The 21,979-nt window shown below is 40.4% G+C and overlaps 1 protein-coding gene across 1 annotated transcript in view; it reads right to left on the bottom strand.

Annotated features, from left to right (window-relative positions):
* LOC142971151 (nck-associated protein 5-like) overlaps nucleotides 1-21,979 on the bottom strand; it is a 37,416-nt gene that overhangs the window by 7,414 nt on the left and 8,023 nt on the right. Inside the window, exons 3-9 of the mRNA XM_076111790.1 lie at nucleotides 20,466-20,621; nucleotides 16,189-16,257; nucleotides 14,236-14,274; nucleotides 13,404-13,523; nucleotides 3,561-3,737; nucleotides 530-3,420; nucleotides 78-192 (exon numbers count right to left, since the gene is read on the bottom strand). Of these exons, the coding sequence (XP_075967905.1) occupies nucleotides 78-192; nucleotides 530-3,420; nucleotides 3,561-3,737; nucleotides 13,404-13,523; nucleotides 14,236-14,274; nucleotides 16,189-16,257; nucleotides 20,466-20,621 (3,567 nt within the window). The remainder of the gene's footprint in view (nucleotides 1-77; nucleotides 193-529; nucleotides 3,421-3,560; nucleotides 3,738-13,403; nucleotides 13,524-14,235; nucleotides 14,275-16,188; nucleotides 16,258-20,465; nucleotides 20,622-21,979) is intronic.

Below are 21,979 nucleotides of genomic sequence, written 5' to 3'. Positions count from 1 at the left end.
ATCTATAAAGACATTTTTGTGATGAGAACTAAAACTGGCCACATACAAATAAAATGAGAGGAAATTATTTAATTTACCTTCGGGTCCCCAGTGAAGTCAGTATGTTCTTGTATCTCATTCAGGGACATTCCTGGGCAGGGCATTGAGATGCATGCCCGCACTGCATCATGAGACTCTCTCATCGCCACAGAGCTGAAAGAAAACAGTTTGTCAACAGATCACTACATACTGAGATCCTCTGATATTGACTCAACATGCCCTGGATGATTTGGATAAATTACCCTATATCGCTTTAAATCTCTGTATGAAATTAGTCTCAATTGGTCTCTGGGCTAAGGAGACTAGCAGATGACAACTTGATTAAAAATGTCCGTAGTCCTCTGAGGCATTAAGTACTTCATTAGCAATAAACTATGAAGAAAATCTGCTGGAACAAAAACTGAAGGTTTAATGTTGAGATGAAGATTCAATGAAAGTCGAAAAGCGAGTCAAAAGATGGCATTCAATAGTGATTTTAGGAATTCCTTACCTTTCTTTTCCATCGCTTTTTCTTCTGTCTCTCTTTTTGTCAGACTTTGTTTGCTTTCCTCCCAGAAGTGATGTAATCTTTTGCTCCCTCTTGTCCTCTTTAACTTTGGGTGGATCAGTCTTTTTGCTGCTTGGAGCAGGAAGCTTACTCTTACGAAAACCAAACCAATTTGCTAAGGTTGAGCCCGATTTTTGCTTCACTTCACTGGTTCTCTCCTGTTCCTGAGTCTTGTGCAAGTTCTCCTCTATGCCGAGCATCACTTTCTCTTCGATTGTGGTTATAGAACTTTGTCTCTCTGGTTCTTCAGAAACTGGCTCGCCAAAGGCGCTTGAAAACTGTTGCTCAATCTGAAGGCGCCTAGCCTGCTCTCGTTGGTGTTTAAGACTCTGAAGTCTTTCACTGGAGGACTCCAAATGTGAAGGTATTGTCAGGCCCTCTTCAATCAAAAAGTTGTTCAAAAGGGATCGATTCATTGGACAATGGTAGCTACTTGAGCAGCTCATACTTCCCGGAAGGACATCACTAAGAGAGTTCAAGGAGCTACCTGAGTGTGTTTTGATCTGGGTACGGACCTTTCCAGATCTGTTGAAGCTTGGCCTGTCCATGTAGCGTGCACCAAAGCTCTGGCTACGAGCCTTAGCCCCATTCATTCCCATTACTGGCTTAAGTGGAGGTCTGGTTGACACAGACACAGAACGTTTAAACAGCCAACCTTCCTCATCAAATCCCCAATCTAACATCACACCACTATCTGATGCAACAGGTTGAACAGAGGGCTCAGAATCCAGTGAGTTACAGCGGGTCTCAATCTTTTTGCGGACTTTATCATGAGCTCCACACTCATGTATCATCTGGGGATCACATGTAAAAGTCTGAAAGGTGTGGATACCTTTTGCAGTGGAGTTTGTATCATCTTTGTCATGTCTTCCAAAAACTAGGAAGGTATTGGTTTCCTGTCCAGAAATTGCCTCATGAGATTTAGCATTTACAGGGAGAGACATAATTACAGGTCTTGAGGTGGAACTCTGAGGATTATTGGCAATCCCATGGCAGTACATCTTAGAATATGCCTGAGACAATACATTTGAAAGTTTTGGCTCACTAATGCTTTGTTGGGATCTTTGTAAGATGCTCTGACTTGGAAATATAGATGGAGCACCATGTTCATCATGGCATGTGGCAGTTCTGTCCATAGATAGCTGGACTGACTCTGAAGACTCTTGAAGTGAGACAGATGGCATCTTAGATGACTGGGTATGGTAGAGCTTGGCAGGGATATCTGTCAGTGGCTTCCCATCAGCACCCAGTTGTGGAGCTGTATGTTGATTGTCCTTTGCTATGTTGGATTGTTGTGGCTGTAAAATAGAAGGAAGATATGATTGTGGCTTGGTGGTGCCCGATTTTATCTTGCCAGTAGTAGAGCTTTGAGCCTGACCTGCAGATGTATATGCTTTTGGTAAGCTGTCATAACTGGGCCGAAGGACAAGAGAAGTAGTTCGACCTGGGGGTGGTGGTGGGGACAGGGACCTACGTTCTGAAAGTGCGGGAAAGTGCTGGTCTTGGCGTCGTTGTTTTCGTGGAGAACAGGGTAAGTTGTCGTAGATGCTCTCTTCCACAGACTCGTTGCTTGATTGAAGTCCAGTGACTTGCAAAGATGATTTTGTTGGGCTCTTTGAGCATTCATTGATCCCTGGCGGCTTAAATGTCTTTGAATGTTTCACAGGGGATGCGAGGGGAGAGCGTACACTCTTGAGAGACTTGGAACTTGTTGGTACCAAAATGTTCTCATCTTTCTCAACTTTAGATAATGATCCCTTGTTTGAACAATGTGTTTTATTGAGATTTGTACTTTTGCTAGGAACACTGTGCCCAGGAGGGCTTGACTGTCCTTTGGACCTGTGGCCCTTGATGAGTTTTTGGTGGAGGGGAGAATGTGTATGCTTAGGTTGTTCTTTCCCTCCATCCGCACTCTTGCTCCGCAGAATGAAAGCCTTTCTTGCTGAGTCACAAAGCTGAGGTTTCAGTTTCCTCTGTGGAGATTCTGAGATGGTGTAGTCCTGGCTTTCACTGACAGCTTGACTCGCCTGGTCTCTGCAGTGAGGAACCTCCATTGAGGAGCTGCGCTGTCTGGCTACACTCACAGAGCTCAGAGCACTTGTTGCAGAATGCTGAATAGAGGAGCTCACGTTATTTGTATCTGCTTCGACTTGCTTGAATGCAAATCTGCCCTGTTGTCTTTTGACATGATCAAGTCTGGATTTACGATCAGTAGGCCTTTCCTGGTTATTGTTTCTGTCACTTAACTTCATGCTTGAAGGCTTGTTTTTTTCCTCCAAATGCGTAAGGCTATCTGTTGGGCTTACACCAGGTTTTACTGAGGGGCCCTCCAAAAATAAGAAGTTGTCTGTGACAGGTGAGGGAAAAAGACCAGAATTCCCTCCAAGTTTTACAGGGTCTTGTTGAAAATTGTTGTCATCATCCCTTGTGACATCCAGTTTCTGCAAGCAAACAAGCTCTTTTGTTGGTTGATCACTGGATTCTGTACTTTGTAATTTAGTTGATTCAGTATTGGCATCATCTGAGTCTAGGGGGGCAGTAGTCCCTGCTCCAGCCTTCAAAGATTTACTTGGAGGGGCTAATTGCTTGGCTGTACTCCCTTGTTGGCCACACTTGACACCAAACGAGTATATGCCCTCGTTGGAAGTCATACAATCTTTGCAGTGTGGCACAGATGCAAGTGAGGATGCCTCTTTGGAGCTGCACATTTGGAGACGCTTCAGGCCTTTCAGAATGTGGCCTTCCTTCCATCCCAGGTCTGTCTGCTCAATGGATGCAGAGTGGTTGCTGGATACTGAACCCGTACTCATCCTTTTGTCCCGGCTTGCGGTGCACTGTGCATTACAAATCATATTTACAATTATTGAAATGGAATTTACAGAGGGATCACCAACATGCCATTGAGATGACAACTTTGACAACTTCCTTTTTCTTCAAATCAAAGGAAGATGATTGTAAGATGAAAGAAACCCACCTGCTTGGAGAATCCGCGTCCCTCTGCCCAAGTGTGGGAGCCACTGGAGTACTCACTACCAGCACTGGATAGTGACAGTTCACTGCCACTGCCGCTACCACTACTGCGTGGGCATGTTAGACTCAGCAGGCTGGGCCACCTTCCGGGAATACCTGCTTTTCCATTCCTTTGGACCTCCTGGAAAATCATTAATTATGTAATGAATCAACAGAAATTAAACAAGCAATGCATGTCCTTATTGCAGGCTAACATTGACAAAGCATTGGCAATAAGAGACATATTAACAGGATATACAATTCAATTTATCAGTAGTGACAAATATTGTAATTATGACTCTCTTTGCAGTCTGAAGGAAATACACTATGATAATGCCCCATGGCTCTCCATTTGTCTCTGACACAGATCCCAAAGAATCGATAGGCTGGAGACATGGCTGTCTCTTTCCAACCAAAGGCTAATTGAGGAATAGACTGACATTTTCAACTCCAATTGTCAGAAGGCCTTTGTTGTAAAATACAATGTGTCTGCATGTTTCTCTGGTCTTGCAGGTGTACCATCATAAATGTTTTGAAGCTGGTCAATGAGACATTTTAAAGGGAGGCCTCTGTGTTCTGACATGTAACACTGAACATGGAACATCTTGATGTGTCTGCCTTTCATTCATATTTAAAACAGAACTGCACATTAACTGATGGCAGTAGATTATGATGCTTTTATGTTGGTCAGCGTTTACAAAATTAACCAAAATCAACATTCACATAGTGTTCCTCTGACTCAGATCAAATTGTTTTCTGCTAATGCCAGAACAACCATTTGCCCACACTGTGCCTGTTCATCATAAGTGACAGATGAAAGGAAAGTGCATTGGAAGCCTCTTGATTGAATAGTTTAGTGTAATGCAGGCAGAAGTATAACTCATAGAATGTTGTAGAAGATTGATATCACAGAATATTGTTTCCAAAAAATGTCTTCAGCTGATGCAAAATATTTGTATTAAAGAGAAATGATGACAGAGGTAGCTTTGAAAGAAATGTTGAAAGCTTTGAAAGGACTTTCACTGCATATTTTATCACATACATTTTATTTGGGAATAGACTCCCTTGTTCTAAATCTGAAGCAGCAGTTCCCTGTAGTGATCAAGCTGCCATCTGTCTATCTGAGGTTTATTTATTGATTGGTTTATCAATTGATACTAAATTGATTTTCCCCCAGTCGTTTACGTGTATCTGCTGTAAATTAAATAAAACAATTGAATTTTCTCTGACTAGTTAATGACCCAAATCACTCCAGTGATGTAATGTGGATGAGTCACTAGTACTGCCAAACTAGCTGAGCATCAACACTGTACAACTCCATACAACTTGTAGACACTTCTGGCTCTTTGTTTTAGTTTTCCAGCTAACATTAATCCTGATGAGCTGAGTGTGCGGTATCAGCCTAGCACGAAATAGCAAAAATGTTCTCATGTCCTGTGATGGTAGCAGTGTAACATTATCTTCGTTGTCAGCCTGATATTAATATAAACTAGGTTTGCAAAAAATTGAATAATCAAACATGTTAGTGAGTTGACTGTTTAGCCTTTCATTTTGAATGTTTATTGTTTTAGAACTGCTCATAGAAACTGGTATGGACTTGGTTTCCAAGTATTTACTATACGATATGGATCACATCCAGTATGCTCCATATAAGCTTTAAGCTTTTTGAAACTAGTTTTATGGCCCAAACAGCACGAGAGAAAATACATTTATCAGTTTTTTGGTATTATGTAAATTTTGATTTCAGTATAAGTATTGATTTTGATAAGATGCAAGGCATTAAAAAGCACTGAATAGGCAGAAGGTACAATTGTCAATTTGATGTCTTCGCTTCATGGCTTATAGGTCCACTTTTCGAGTCCTGTGTAGAGAGTCCAGTATGTTCCTAGGAACTGCTGGCACTATTCACTGGCACGCAGCAGATGCTGTTTGCATTGGTGCCATTTCCAATCAAAGGGACCCAAAGGTGTCAAAAGTGTTGTGACCCCATTTAAAATAGCATTGAACGTTTGCAAGGCTGCCATGGCCAGCTTCCTCTCAAAGTCATTAATGTCATATGTCAGCAATAATTAATGTGAATAGGAAATAATTGCATAAGGGAGCCAGGGACTGAAGTGATTTGGTCTATTCATTGATATTCACCTATTATTTGATTATCCGTGCTAGCCATTATTTCACGAGCACAGTGGGAGGAGGACACATTTGACCATGATTGTGCGGATTAATCTTGGAACTAATTACAGTCAGCATGTCGAGGGCTATCTGAGATTTGAGTGATCCACTTTAACAAACCCTCAACCAGACTGGCCCTGTGCTTAAAGTCAAGGGCAAAATTGAGAGTTGTGGAGATGTTTCTTCCCCTTCATATATTGCAATAATTTCCCCCTTTGTGAGGCGACATTTCTTAATATTTCTGTACATACAATTCAGACATGATTATTACAAATAGTGAAAGAAGAACATGCAACCACACCAACGCCTCTTCCAAATAGTTGTCATATGAAAGATTTGCTCAAGGCCCCATATTTTAAATACAGTGTCTCAGGGGTGGCAGAAATCATCAGCTCTATGTTGTATATACAGTATACCTAAACCTACATTTGCATTTTGCAAAGGTACTTTCATCAAAGTCAGTGGGCCTAATGAGTCACACAGGATGTACTCATCATAAAATCAAACAGCATCAAATTCAGAAGCTCAGAAAGTTCTGTAGATAGAGATATCAGGAGTTACTCACAAATTATTTAAAAGCTCAAAGCCAGGCGTTTTCGACTTAAAAGTACGTCTATGTCGTGACTAAAAGAAAAAGTAAGTGAATAAATAAATGTATGACACATCTATAAATGGAAGTGCTAAAATGATTTGGTTTTGTGTGACTGTTTGCGTTTGTTCTGTCTGGCTGTGGAAGATCCAAGACAAGAGTGGAGCACTTTATACTGCATCTATTTGCATGTTGTTTCTTCTTTTTCATATAATTATTACTATCATTATCATTTATCATTAGTAGCACTGACTCAGACTTTTAAAGGGGACAACCTCAAGTTGCATTATGGGACAGGTTTTTAGAGCTTGACCCGTAGGGACTGAAAGTCAGAATATCCCTGCCTCCCTTGCATCAGTTATGAGCACGTATACAGTATAAAGAGTGACAAAGTCTGCATAGTAAGGAGGTCAGGTTGGATGGATGGATGTGTCAAACAAAGACAGGACTATCACCCAGGAGACCTGCTTGTGTCACGCGTGAAACTAAAACTCATCAAATTGACTTATTTTTTGTGTTAAAACAGAGTTACTAATTTTGACTCAAACCATGATCGTTTCCTAAATCTAACAAACTAGTTTTGTTGCCTAAACCTAAATAAGCTGTTTTGTTGTTGTGTTGTGTCAAATCCACAACATTAATTACTTAAAAAATAAGTTTAGCCCATCTGATGCATTAGAATGGTAGTGCTAATGGGCTGATAACATTTTAAATAGGTAATTGGAGAATAGCAAAAGAGAATGTCATTTTCAGGTTCACTGCCACCAACCAGGCTGCTGATGAATGGGCCATTCAGATACAAGGACAATGCACTTTAGCCTCCATGGACTTTTGAGTTCATTTTAAATTTCACAATCGCATCAAAACTCGTCCATGCATCCCCCAGTGCCGCCCAAAGCAAGGTTACACTCAGCTGCTCTTGAAACCAGTGTCTTCCCCTCTGGTGTTAGAAACACATTCTTCACTGCTCTCACCTCATTCAATATCACACTGTCTTCCAACTCATACACATTCTTGTCTTCAGGCTCCTTGTCATTAATACTTCCTGCGGATCTACACCTTACTGTTTCTCTTTTTCATGTCCCCCCCTGCTACTCAGTGTTTAGCCGGGTTGGGCTCTAACTAGACGCACTGCTGTTCACTTTGGTGAACTTTGGCATGACATACAGAGAGAGGAGGGAAGCAGGAGTGAAATGGTGGAAAAGCAGACCGCACTAGCTTGTAGCCCTGCATGGTGAGGTGAGCAGATATAGTGTAACTTGAATCACATAATTGAAAGTCAAGTTAAACTTTTTTTAGTTTTAAATCAGAGCTTAGTGCAAGCAAAACGTGTGTACATGTGAAACTTATATAACGAGGCCTACGAGGGAAAGAGTTGTTTTTGTTGTACAATGTGTCTCTGTTGTAAATCTTCCTGCGAGGCAAAAGCAAATGCATTTTCAGACACTTTAAGAAAGGGTAAATAATTGTGCCTTTGTTATAAGAGGTCACACAGCAACAAAATCAAATGCCGTCTGGGGCACTTCAAAGGGGCAAATGCATTTGACATTATTACATTGCCTTTATCTTTTGCTGCAGCCCTCCCAGGAAGCATATCTGAGGAAAGAGGCAACTGTTGGTGTTTAAAAACCTTGCAGTCCCAGGTCTCTTGAGTGTCGCTCTGCCACTGAATTCCAATAACATTGTGACAGATGACCCTGTCACACAGTCACACAGCTAGGACTCTTTGGCACAGAGACATAGCGAGACAATGTTGTTGTTGTGAAGGTTCTAATCATTTAATGAAACATCCAGAGTCACGGTCTAATCATCGAAATGAAGTAACACATTATTAGAGCTTGTTCTCTACAGTGGATCCTTGATTTCAGACAGAGGTAAAGCGGGGTTCTCATTTCTAGCCGGCAATTGCTGATTTTTTCGGATGAAATAACAACTGTGACTTACAAATTAATTAAATGTGACTAACCAAACGTTAGCTGTAAGCTAGCTAACAATGTGGTGAAGATCTTGCAGCTAATGTCTGTACAGTTGATACATTGGCTGTTTGTGTGACAGCTCAGCCACTGACTGACTGATATCTCTCTCTCTCTCTCTCTCTCTCTCTCTCTCTCTCTCTCTCTCTCTCTCTCTCTCTCTCTCTCTCTCTACATGGACTTTCAACTGGTGAGGATGCTGACCTGGGGCTTTTTTTGTGCGATTACAGCAATTTGCATTTTTTTTCAACTTTTGTGTCAGTCATTAGTACTTTGACACAGAACATGAATATTATCTGACAAAATATGCCAATGTATCAACTGTACAGACATTAGCTGCAAGATCTTCACCACATTGCTAGCTTAGGCCTACGGCTAACGTTTATACAGTTGTTGTCCAGCTGTCAAATACGCACAAATGTATACGAATATTTGCTTGGCTCTGTACCTGAACACACCTTTATTGTTATAAGTATGAATGGGCCAAATGGAAGGTCAGACTATTTTTGTTTTTAGCATTTAGCATTTTAGCATTTTCACTTCACAGGATAAAAGGCGTTTAGGGTGAGGACTTAATGTATTCGGCAAACACTATACTGAGTATCGCTGGATGGAGTAAATGGTGTGTAAACTTCCCCAAATCCAATAAACAGCTACACAGAGCCACTACCAGTAGCCTCTGGTATCTCTGTTAGTATCCCAGACTAAGCCCCACATAGTGGGGAAATACTACATGGTGGATGTGCTCACTGTGAGCACCCCTGTTGGGCATTTCTTACGTAACCTCCAATCTGTGCACCTTATATTTTGTGCTCTCTTGCCTATAATTACTTTGCACATCCCCTCAGTAAAATGCACAAACTAGAAACAAGATTAAAGAGAGAGTTATTCCCACTCTCTCTTTTTCTCTTTTGTGTGTCGTGTAATGCATTGCACCACGCTCTGAGTCAGTCAACCTGACTGGGAACAGGGGTGCTCACAGTGATAAAAGGATCTAATAAGCATAACTCAGCAATGGAAAACTAATTTTCCGTCTCTCTACATCATTTTCCGTGTTATCTGGCAAATTGATACACCGCAGAGTGTTATGTCTCCGATCTCAAAACCATCCATCACTGATCACAGAGGGAGACAATGAAATGACCTGTGTTACATTTTTTTTCCGAGTACTCTCTGCAGCTGTAACAGTGTAGAGCATAATGGATTCGGGCTTCTTTGCTCCCACTTTGGGGAAGTAGAAAGGCCAGGATCTCTTGTAATCATGCAGCTCATCTGATCTCAGAAGGCAGGCTCATCACTCAGACAGGTGAGCAGCTCAGGGTCTTTAGAGAAAAGGGACTTGTGAGGAACAATGGCTTGGACCATGTCTGGCACATTGAATGCATTCTGGCAATGGGTTCAGAGCAGATCATCCACCATGTTATTTCTACTGAACAAGCTCAAGAAGAAATTAAAACCAGTCTGTCCATGAAATAATATTCAACTCACCAAAATATCTTTTGATGTCCTATGGTGAAAGTACCATTTGAATTACTCTTTCGAAGCAGCAACAACATCCTTTGTATAACTTTTAAATTATTTTCTAATACAGGCTTATGTGAAAGATTATTCTAGTTCAGTACATTAACTTCCATGCTCACAAAAAGAGAAAGGCTTCAGAAAATAACACAGCTTTTGCTATCACAGGCTTTTGCAACAACAAAAAACACTGAGCAATCCTTTCATAAAGTTTTTGTGGTATGAACCATAACCTTTTGTGCCTAAAACCTTAACCTGATGAACTGTTTTGGTTCTCTTCAACCTGTTTTGTTTTTAGTAAAAAAGCTCTAAAAACCCTCTATGCCACCTGCCTCTCACCAATCAGAACAAAAGAGTGGGGCATTTAGCTGCTAACGAGCCAGAAATTTGCATCAGCAGTTGGTGGAGATCTAAACAGAGCTTAAAGGAAAGAAAATAGTGGACATACAAGTGAATGCTAATGTCTGCTGGATAAGTAAATTGCCATCTGCTTGCTAAGTCGTTCACCGTTTGTATCTTTTTAAGGTGATGATATGTAAAAAAAATGTATTTACAACAGCAACATAAACCAATTGTTTTGATCAATTAAACATTTTGTGTAATATATCATATGAACAAATCATCATCCTAGATACAAATTCCCTAACCCTCCGAAAACTCTCGGGGTTCAGTGACTTAATATTTTAGTCATAACCACAAGCAAATTGTTGCTTAGCTGCACAGCAGGTGGTCACAGCAGGAAATCACATTTGTAACATTTCTCAATTAAAATACCCCAAACTTTGGAATCAAAGATTTAAATGCAAAGCTTGCTCTAAAAACCTTTGTTTGCGACTTTGCTGGAAATCAATATAACAACTGTAGTTATTATTCAAGCTTTAGGCATGAGATCATTATCTTACAGTACTACTGTAGCCTCCTGGATAACTGTGAATGCTGCATTAGTGAATCAAAGGCATCATTTGGCACATAAAAGGGTTTTTCTCATGCTGCTGGCAATGTTGTGTTATTAACATTTTTATTTTTATGCTGTAAAAATTCATCTTGCCCTGTGAAACAGTGAAATTGTCTCGTAAGTTTGGGAATTCAGTGCCCACAGTAACAATAGGGTTTATTTTCTAGCCTGAAAATGATCTAATGTTTAATCAGAGGAATCTCGGCTGAACCAAAAAAATCACACAAAATATGACCACACATATTGAAAAACATCTGTGATATGATTGATAATAGCACTGTCTCAAACTCAAGAAATTTGGCCAACTAGTTGCTAAGTCAGCATGTAAATTAACAAGGAGACCTTGTCAAAGTTTCTCAGTACGATATTCAGAGAGAGATTGCCTCCACACGGCTCTCAACATGGCAGCTAACGATGCAAACAGTACAAACAATGACAACAGTGCTGACAGAGCGCGTTAAACAGTGTTTAACGCTTCTGCAACAACGTTTTCAGCTGAAACAGCCCATTGGCACAGTGCAGTGCTGTGGATTACAGCCAGTGGGGCACAATAGAGAAACTCGGATTACAAGACACGCAAAGGGAAAGTGACTTCGTTGTTTGCTGCTGTATTAATGCACTGAATATTGTTTTGAGAAACTTTAAATCAGGCTCTAAGGAAAAAATATCAGCATGTCCAATACTCTCTCCTACAGAAGCAGCTGAGCAGCTCTGCTGTGATACATACGGTTCTCCTACTAAGACATAATCCCTCTTTTAGCCACATCTGCAAGTTTGGCCTTTACAGAAAAGGTTATAGATGAAGGACAGCATTTCCTGCTCTGCTAGGCTCCCAGCATACTTAATGACCTGGTATGGGAATTCCTAGACTTTCCTTGACAACTTCTTGACTTGGAAAGTGTATAAGTGTATCCATTATTTTTTTAATTACCAATTCTATCTGTGATATCAAACTGGTGCCCTGAATACAGATAGCTTGAGTTTGTTAGTGTAGAGGAATCCTGCTGACAACCCGACAGTCCAAAGAGACCTTTAGAAACAAAGCAACTTGAAACTTCTTGCCTGCCTTACGCATAATTATTCTCTGCAGAGACAGAAGGGTCGTTTTATCAGAATTTGAGTTTTGGATGAGACAAAGAGAGTAAATACAAATATAATATGTGAAAATCCAAAATTGTATCGGTCAGATACACTATATTTTGCATTTAAGCAATAAGTATATGTCTTAGCTGTTCCAGTCTAATTTCACTTCACAATGAACTGTATAATGTACCCTTGGATAAATTAGTGACAAGCAGGACAAGCAGTGCACTGCACCAGTATTTGCGGAGCTGGAGCTATTCAACACCACAGCACACACTTTAAGTGTAATTGGCTTCAACAAGCGTATGTATTCCCGCTGGTACAATGACAGTGAGAGATCCTTATTGCAGTCAAATAACACAACGTTTCTGTCAATTACAGCTTACATTCCTTTGAAAATGAGGGGCTAACAAGCTGGGCTCGACCATCCAAGTCAGAGGCTTTCTTCCAATATTCAGCTCAGAATGCAAAAAGAATCATCTGTCCACCAAAAGTATCATCCCTCATCAATTATTCATGGTAGAGCTGAGCAGTTGACTTTAGATTCATGCAGCAAGTTTCACAACAGGACACATAATTGCTCCATATATATATATATATATATAACACCAAAACATAGTGAGAGCCTTGAGATCAGGGGTGCCTCATTATTGTTACACGCTGATCAAAGCAGCTATATCGAGCCTGTCATCAGGTTGCATGAATACACCTCAAAATACTTATAACAATTCCAAAAATTGAATCAGGCAAACTGTGGATCAAAGGTTTGCTGGAGGAAAGTTTAGAAGAAAAAGGAAACATTACAAGGTGCTGTCATGCTGAATATTACTGTTGCAAAGGAGAAATAAACTGCAGTTTGTTGGTTTTACCAGGCGGATCATGACAATTTTAAAAGACACACAAGCATCACTGAAATAGTAAACATAATGGCACAAGCACATGTATCCGCATATGCACGCACCATAGGCGTGCTATCGATAAGAGCAGCTTCAAAACTCTCCAGTACAGTTAGTGGTGAAGTTCTACAAGATACTACAAGAAGGCCCAGGTTTAAAGCAATTATCCCTCCTGCTCTATGCTTGAGAGCATTCCAATTAGAGAAACATGAGCAACTCTGCATCTCTCTTTCCGGCTACAGCTGGATAAGAGGTCTGGCTCACTATTAGGCTAAATTCTGACATGATTAGCATAAAAGAAGAGAGTGGTAAGGGATTTTAATGCTTGTTTGATGACCTACAGCGCACTGGAGCATACTACTTTGACAAAACAACACTATTTAGGAAAGGAAGAATATAAGGCCCAAATAAATCCTTTACCAATTCTAAATCCGACAGTAAATCTGAACAGCGTAACAATTTATATTGAATTGCACCCTGGATAGACTTCTCTCTCTTCGTGGTCCTTTATAAAGTTAGTAACCTTTAGAAGTAGAGCACTGCTCATGTAAAATTCAAAAAGCCTTGAAGCGGGGTTGCTCTGTCAGTGCCTGTTTGTATCCATTGTGCCATGTGTTCCTACCTGGGAGACAGGAACCGTGGACATTTTGACACGTTGTTGAAACAGCACACTCAGTATGCGGTTTTGCTGCTCCAAGTCAAAGACACGGGTCCGCAGCTTCACACACTCCTCTTTCAAGTCCTAGAAACCCCCCAGAGAGAAGAAGAATGGACAGATAAGTGCGAATGACGGGGATATTTCAGAGAACCACCACGTGTACCAGATGCTAATTCAACAGGAACAGGACTCAAAGCTGTATTCCTGCAAGATGAACACGGCAGTGCTCTAAAACATGGTCAACTAAAACAATATGGATCACAGGCATTTTTGCAGATGAATCCTCATATTATAAGAGTGCTTTCTGTTGAGAAATATTGAAATATGCTCGATGAAGATCAATATGTGGTCTGGCACATTCATTTATCTAAACAAAGGACTCCATATTCAAAGGGTAGAAGAAAATGAATATATGTAATCATATACATATACATATAGAATTGAAGCGAATAGATTGGCCCCAATCTCCCAATCAAGCTATTTGAGTCAGTATCGGCTCGTTATCTGATATACTGGTATTGGTTCATCCTTAGAATTTATAGGGATTTTACTTTTACATTTATTTCCTATTTTATTTTCTAAAGCCATCAGATCCATGAGTCTGACTTGTGTCTATGTCTGGTAACCCAAAAGGATTTAAGATTCTACTGTTGAAGATCATACGGTTTGACATGTGCTGCTAATCTTTCTCCATGTTGGTGACATGCTGATCATTGTGACAGTTATCATATCCCTGACGGATTCTAATGGCTGACAGGATTAACGACGCGTCAATGCTGCAGAGACAAAGACAAACCTTCTGTGTGAGGAGGGCCTGGACCACCTGGTTAGCCACCTTGAAGAGAATTGAAAAAAAGTCAGTTAGAATATGTAAACAAAATGCATTATGAGTCTGGCAATTATTTGGATTTCAGAACTTTCTGTGGAGCTTTGAAATGGAGAGAGACTGTAAATGAAAACGAGCCAGTACAAACAGCATCAGAGAGAATCTAGAGGCATGTAAGATGCTGTGAGGACAAATTGACAGCGTGTTGCATCACAAAGTCCGATTTAGTGAAATCACACAGCAGCGGCCTGCAGTTAGTCCACGTAACTTTATTCTCAGCACATAAATAAAACAAAATAGAGTGAAAAAAAAAAAATCTGAACAAATGTCTTTTTTGAGAGAATGTTTCTTTTTCTACCTACAAAATGCATCTGCTGACCTGAATGCATGTATCAGACTCACCAAACTTTTGTCTTCTTAATATTTGATGAAAAAGGAAAATCATTTGTTTAGTTTTTATTGTTAATATAAAAAGGTATAATCTGAAATGTCTTCTTTCCTGCTTATAATGTCTGAAGCGGAAGCATAATATACCGTGACACTGGAATAATAATGTTTCTACTTTTGAGTGCCTCAAAATGATTCCCCTCTGCCTCTTTCATCTATCTACCAAAACAACTCGCCTCGGCTCATTTACACCATGACAGGAAGCCTTCTGAATGCTTTCACCCCCAAAAAAAGATTAATGTGCATAATAAGACTGAAAAGCAGGAGAAGAGAAATTCATCCCACAGCTGAAACTCTAAAATGTCTGTCCTCAACCAGAGTATGTTAAATTCTCATGGGCAGCAATCTCCATGGTAACAAGCCCATTAGTGAAGCCCGCTAAAAAAATAAAGTGGATCAGTCTTGCTGACTGGAGAGAGACGAGCGAAAAGAAGGGAAAGAGATGGAGAGACAATCAAAGGGTTGTCAGGGAGAAAAGGAGTGCAGGCAGACACGCCACATGCAGGAGCTGAGAGTCGGCCCTCCTGAGCGGTGAGGCTCGCTCCTCCAGCTCTCATTCTTATATCGCCCGTGGCTCTGTTGTCTGTCCACTTCAATTAGAGATGTTCCCTTCTCTTGGCTCTCCTCTATGGACTGCACTAACACCGTAGATAATAGGCTGAGTGTGTAAGTGTGTCTCTAGCTAGAAGCTGATCGTCATCTCAAGTCATAATCAACAGATAACTTTGTCTGGCCTGAAGTTAAAAGTTAGAGAACTATTGTCCAGCATTTTGGGTTTTTGTTTTGTTTATATTTACTTTCCTATCAAGAGTGAGGGGTAGAAATTGATACCACTCTCATAAATGTGCCGGAGCACCAAACCAGGTTAGCCTAGCTTAGCATAACAACTGGAGGCAAGGGGAAAAAAAGATCCACCAGCCAGCACCTTGAAAGCTCTAAAACATGTTGGGTCTTGTTTGTTTAAATAACACTACACCATTAGCTTGCTGTGCAAAGGGGAAAAATAATACACACACTTCCAAAGCTCCTACAAAAATAGACTTTAGAAAGTTAACAACTGTCCAAACTTATAGTGGAGTGTATTGTGACAAATCAGTAGAATACTGTCTTAATTAATGAGCTAGCTGTTTCCCCTTGCAGCCAGTCTTTATGCTGAGCTAAGCTAATCAAATCCTGGCTACGGCTTCATATTAACCCTACAGACATGAAGTAGGGAATAAGTTCGTTTTCTTATTTCTTCAGAATCAGTTGTTAGCATTATGTTGACATTGTGGAAATATTACACAAGCAATTATATTTTGCCCTGCAACTATTGCTATACTGCAAACCAGTACTGACATGAGATACATCCGACATTTCCAATAGAAGATAAGCTAAATGGTACCACCGTTTGAAAATGTATTGTGGGACGTGTGGAGCGTAACAGTACAAGCAGTGAAGATAGATAGTAAAATTTCAAAAGGCAGTAGCACTCACCTCATCCAGACAGCGTTCATACTGCTTCCTCTGGTTGTCGTTTTCCATTGACAGAGCAGAGTTCTCAGCCTGTAGAAAACACAGACAGATAAACTGCATGAATTACATAAAATATAATTTAGAAACATCCAGACATAGTTTTTTAGTCTCAGCTGAGAATCGAATACACACGATAAATAATATGATCGTTCCTGCCAAAAAAACAAGCATCTTTATAACTGTGAGCCTTTGATGATATTTTCTTCTCTCAGACAAACAGAGAAGCAGACCGATGGACAGTGAGGAGGCTCTCTCCCTGCAGCACTGTAGAGTTCGCTGGTTCACTGGAGAAAGATCCAAATGAATGAAGCTTTACATTTCAGGCATCCAAACTCCATCGGGCAGAACTTCACAGAGTCTGTATGGCTCACTCGAGGTAGATATAATTCAATTACTGACTGAGTTTTTGCACGACGGCTAACAAAAAAAAACATTCTTGAAACTCAGGAGGTGACTTTCCACTGAAAATGATTAATCCAGTAAATCTTAAAGGCCAGGCTGAGGCGGCTTGTTTTCACTAAAGTGCTGTGGGCAGCTCCTCCGAACAACAGGCTCACAAAACATCTTGGAAATGGCTGATAATGGCAGATGTGAGCAGGGTTCAAAATAAGTGGCCACCTCACAGCTAGGCATTGTCTTCAAACCCAAGGAGATAGCCAGAGATAATCAACGCAGTATTTTAACCCGGTTCTCAGTGGTCCACACAAGACGTCTCATTTTCTTTCTTAGAGAGGAATCTTTGGACGGTGTTTAAAAGGCCACAGATCAGCCTGAAGGCTTGCAGCTGGTCTGTGTAAAGGTCAGGGAAGTCCAAGTTATGAGTTTGAACTTTAAGTGTTTGAGCCTTAATATCGTATGGGTTGCGTGAGCTCGACACTTGCTATTGATGTAGCAGTACATCTTTACAAATGAGCATGATTGATTCACATGTTATACAGTAGATTGCAGGTTAAGAGAACAACCTCTCTTTTCAATACATATTGCATTTAAAATCTTAATTCATAAAAATGAAGGAGCTGTTTTTGCCTCTGCATAAAGTACATAAATAATATCCAGAGTGTAAACATAAATCACGTGAAAAGATGTAAATGTTTGGTTGCGTTCTTACCGCCATGCTCCCTCATCCTTGTTTTTGCACAGTTATCATGGTTGATCAGCAGCGAGCATCGAATCAATCAGTGTTTCAGACTTAACTGTCAAATTCCACTGAATATTAGTTTTTGGTTGAGAGGAGTCAGTGACTTCACCTCGGTCAAAAAGCACAGCAAGCTCAGTTTGTTTTTATCATTTATCGCTTCACTCTTATTTGTGGAGCATTTATTTTTCTTTCAGTTTTTCATAGATTATATGGAAGGTAGCCAAGTGTGCCATAACGACTGGAAAGTAGTTTCAAACTAAATGGAAAACCTTGTAATGTTTCTCCAGTTCGGCATTAAAGTTTAATTATAAAATAAAGGCAGCCACCCACCATGAAGAGGCAACGGCATGGAGACCACAAAATACACTCAGAATGATCCATTAGGGTCAACAAAGTAGACAAGAAAATTGATGTAATTTAATTCACTTTATTGTAAAAAATCATCACTAATGACAGAGTGGTTATGCGGGCTTAGTAGTATGCAAGCATGAGACCACAGTATTAGCAGAGGAAATTAAATATTACTGAAATATCACTGAAATGGTAATATGGTGGAGAATTCAGCAAGCATCCACGCTGGTAATTACTTTCACACAATTATTGTGACGTTATCAGGATGTGGGATGCAACTTTGCTGTCTTTGCAGTGATGAGATCAGCTTTGATGCCCGTATGATGTGGTTTGCATTATGCTGCTGGCAATCAATCAATCAAATAATGAAAATCTGCCGATGTATTTGTTTGGTCAGTTTGAATTGAATCATTTGCTTGGTTTTCACACTTTATTTACAGTCTTTTAGCAGAGTCACTGCAAGTTTTACATGTTATACATTGTGTTTTTCAGAAAAAGTCAGGCTTTTCACAAATGCCATCAGTTTGCATGTGAGCTGTACTCTGTTGCACTATGCATGTTTGGACAAGAACAATTTGTAGGACTTAAATGTTTTTTTGCTAAACTAAAATTGTCTGACTTTTTTGTCCATATGACCTCAGGTTTCACATTCTCACTCCCAACATGTCGAATACCGAGGCTCGCTAAGTGAGCCTAAGCTTCAAACTATGACGATCCCTGCTTTCTTAGAATTAAAAAAAAGGCTTTTTCTGTGTCTAACGAGTTTACTCCTGATCAGCCAAGAATTACTTTTTTCATATGTATTTCATAAAAGAGCACCATGGTTACAGCAAACGTTCCAGGTATGTGGTAGAAGTGGAATTATGAAATTCTATTGGTAAACAAATGTATGTTCCTAAAGCATTGAGGGATAACTCTGTAATATGCAACCGCTAAATGAGCTGCGAGGGCAAACGAGCTGCCTACATGTAAGGATACGTCCAGTAACGGCGCTTGGTTTTGCCTCTAACGGGCTCAGATTGTTATTATAACTGTCTGACAACAAAATGGAAAGGACCCTACAGAGACTCAAACTGTTTTTACTTGCCTTTCGTTTGATCCAGTCTGTTTGTTTTAGTGTCCAAGTCCCGCTCAAGGAGAAGTCTCGTAGTGAAATCTGAATATCCCTATACTCGGACCCAAATAAACAAGCCAAGGGCGGCCATTGAATTCAAAGATCTTAATCATCTCAACATTCTGCCATGACATGGAAAATCATCACCTCACAAGATTTGAGAACGAGACTTCTCCTTGAGCGGGGCTCTTTCCATAATGTTGTCAGGCACTTATAATAACAATCAGAGCCTGCCATGGCAAAACATAAGCACTATTAGTGAATGTAAATTACAGAGCTGGCCTCAATACATTGCAGTACATGCTCAGTACCAGACCAATTTCAGAACTTGTTGTCCCTATGCATCAGTTAGACACAAATCATGGGAAAATAGGGTCCAGGTTGAAAGAAATAACTAAGTCACCCTTTAAGGTAAAGCACAATCGTTATTACTGATCGTAACTTTAAAAACAACATTAACAAATACGAGCATCACAAAATAAAATCCAGTACAACAACTGCAGAATTAGCAAAGTGAATCCTGTTTCTGGGTGGATTTTACCTTTAGGCTTGGCTTTTGCAGGAGTTATAAAAGTGTGATCAATAATAGCTGGGAGACCTCTCACAGAATGGCAAGTCCTATTACCTTCAGCAGGCAAGGTGTGACAGCGAGGCACACTGTACATTCACTGGAACACTGGCTGCAAATGTTAACTACCCTGTCAGCATTTTAATTATCACTTTCCGATTTGAATAACTCCTTTGTATCCCACTGTTCCCCGTCTTGCCCCTTGCACCGCTCTGCAGCATAATGGGGTCTCATTTTCTGTGATCTCATTTTTAAAGATGGATAGAGCAGCGATGAAACACTGATTGTGCTTGTTTCTCACCTACACGGCTCACTGGTATTTCAACGGGTAAACAAAGCTACACAGAGTCGGGTGTTATGAATGACACGCGACGGTGGTTAATGATCATTTCCTTCAAACAAGTTCATGCTTTTCATTTGATAACCGACAAACTTTCATGCTACAGTGTTCTTGAGGAATCCAGTACCTGAGGCAGCTTTTGAATTATTTTGATGCATCTTAGATTCCACTAATGATTGAATGTAGTCTAGCCCTCGGCAAGCAAGTTTCACCACAACACCCAGTCCAACACAACAAAAATAGCAATTCAAAGCTAAAGTACAGGGGCAATTCTAAAGGTTTGATGAAGGCCAGTAAGACAAAATTAAACATTTTAATGGCCAGATTTGGTCCACAGGCCACAATTTGCCTACCTGTGCTATAGCGAAATAAAAAAAAAAAAAATGTATCTGCATAAACAACCACTCAAAGTGTTACCCAACGCCATGTCACTTCTTTAACAACCCTTACCCTGTAATCCTTTAATTTAAATCTTGTAGTGATCAGACAGACCATAATGTAACCACTACAATAATGTTCAGTCCTTGGAAAAAAACAGCCTTGTGTGCCGTCCTTGAGCTGCCCAATTATTCCAAGTCTCTATTGAAATACGTCTGATAAAAAAAAAGAGAGTGGTACTCTCAATATATCGATCAATGTGACATTTCAGGGATGGGAAAAGGGAGGAGTGGGGAAATGGGGAACAGTAGGGGGAAGGGGAAGAAGTGGACCATGCAATCCGCTTTACCTCCAGGGCTCGGAGTCGCTCTAGCAGGGGATTGCTGTCCTTTGAATTTTCATCTGACCCTCCGCCGGCCTCGGGCGAGGCAGGCATCTCTGCTGCTGTGGCTGTGGGACCCTCCAGACTGTCTTGCTGCTTCCACATTTCCTCCAGGAGTTTGTCCTGAAACGCAGTGAGAGCGGATCAAAGACGCGCATGCCTTCAAGTCACAAAGAAAATGAAAAATGCATTCTTCATCATTGTGGGCTCCACTTATATTAGCAATAAATCTTGATAAACGACACCCTAACTGCATTTATAAAACTTCCACTTCACTTCAAAGTTCATAAACCCAGAATACTTTCATTGGTGACATTGCATCAAATGACCCCCTGTTATGTATGAGACTGTCAGTCTCCCTGGGGAATCAACACTTACTGTGAAGCTTCAGCAGAATTGTAGCCTTTTTGAGCTTCGGTTCACTGAGCTGTATGGTTGACTAGTTACATCCCAAAAACTACCCAAGTGCACCTGCTGTTTTTGGTTCATGTATGCGCAACGGAGCAAAGTGCAAAAGGGCTGGGTGAAGAGGAATATAAATTGGAGGGTGTGTTGACTTATAAATACACTCTCAGCCAGTCACATCGCTGGTCACATCGTTAAACACCGAGAATCAGCGTTTCCAGAAAATCACATTGTTGTACTTCTCTGGAGGATGCAGAGCAACGTAATCTGAACATACAGCATCACAAACCCACAGAAGCACACAGGGATTTTAACGTTAATTAGTCAAATTAAATTAATAACAATAGACTGTTTGGTGAAACAGTTTATATGACTGCATCAATCCAATGCTATTTCATTCATATTCCTACTATATTTTCATGCTGTAAATGGTCACATCATAATTTAAAATGTTAATTTTGAAATGCAATTCAAGAATAAAGAACGAAACGCTGATTTAACAATCATTTTAACAATTGAAAAGGAGGCCGAGGTATAAATGAGCTCTGGTAATCTGACGTCTCCACAGAACACAACAGAACCCTGAGTTGTAAAGGACCAGTCTTATGTGTGCAGAGGTGTGTGTGTGTGTGTGGTTATTTTGTAGCAGCCTGAGGTCTTTTGCACGTGATTTGACGAAGGTAAACTCAGTGGATGGCCGCGTGTAATGGCACAGTGCTCTTCTCTAATAAAAGGCTGTCCTGCTTTTGTCTCCGACTGCTTTCAGATGGCTGCAGGGACTCAGTGAACTGAAGGAGAAGCTATTCATTCGGTATAAAGCAGCCGTGGACAAAGAAACTCATATTCACTTACAGATAAACGCAGACTGATAACGATGTTCCTGCCTTAACCACATTGAAAGATGTTTTTGATGCTGATTGAAACGCACCTACTGGTTGGAGAGTGATTCATTTCAATGGTTTATTTAAATTTGTAAGCATTATTCAGTTATTGCTGCGCATTTGCTCCAAAATTAAGTTTGCTCTCGTTTGATAAGAAGTAATACCGTGACGTCTATTCTTAAAGGTAAAGTCCAA

The sequence above is a fragment of the Anarhichas minor genome, unplaced genomic scaffold, assembly GCF_050575085.1.
Source record: "Anarhichas minor isolate MPS153535 unplaced genomic scaffold, ASM5057508v1 ptg000004l, whole genome shotgun sequence".
Lineage (NCBI taxonomy): Eukaryota > Metazoa > Chordata > Actinopteri > Perciformes > Anarhichadidae > Anarhichas > Anarhichas minor.
This window is presented reverse-complemented; position numbering and strand designations above follow the sequence as displayed.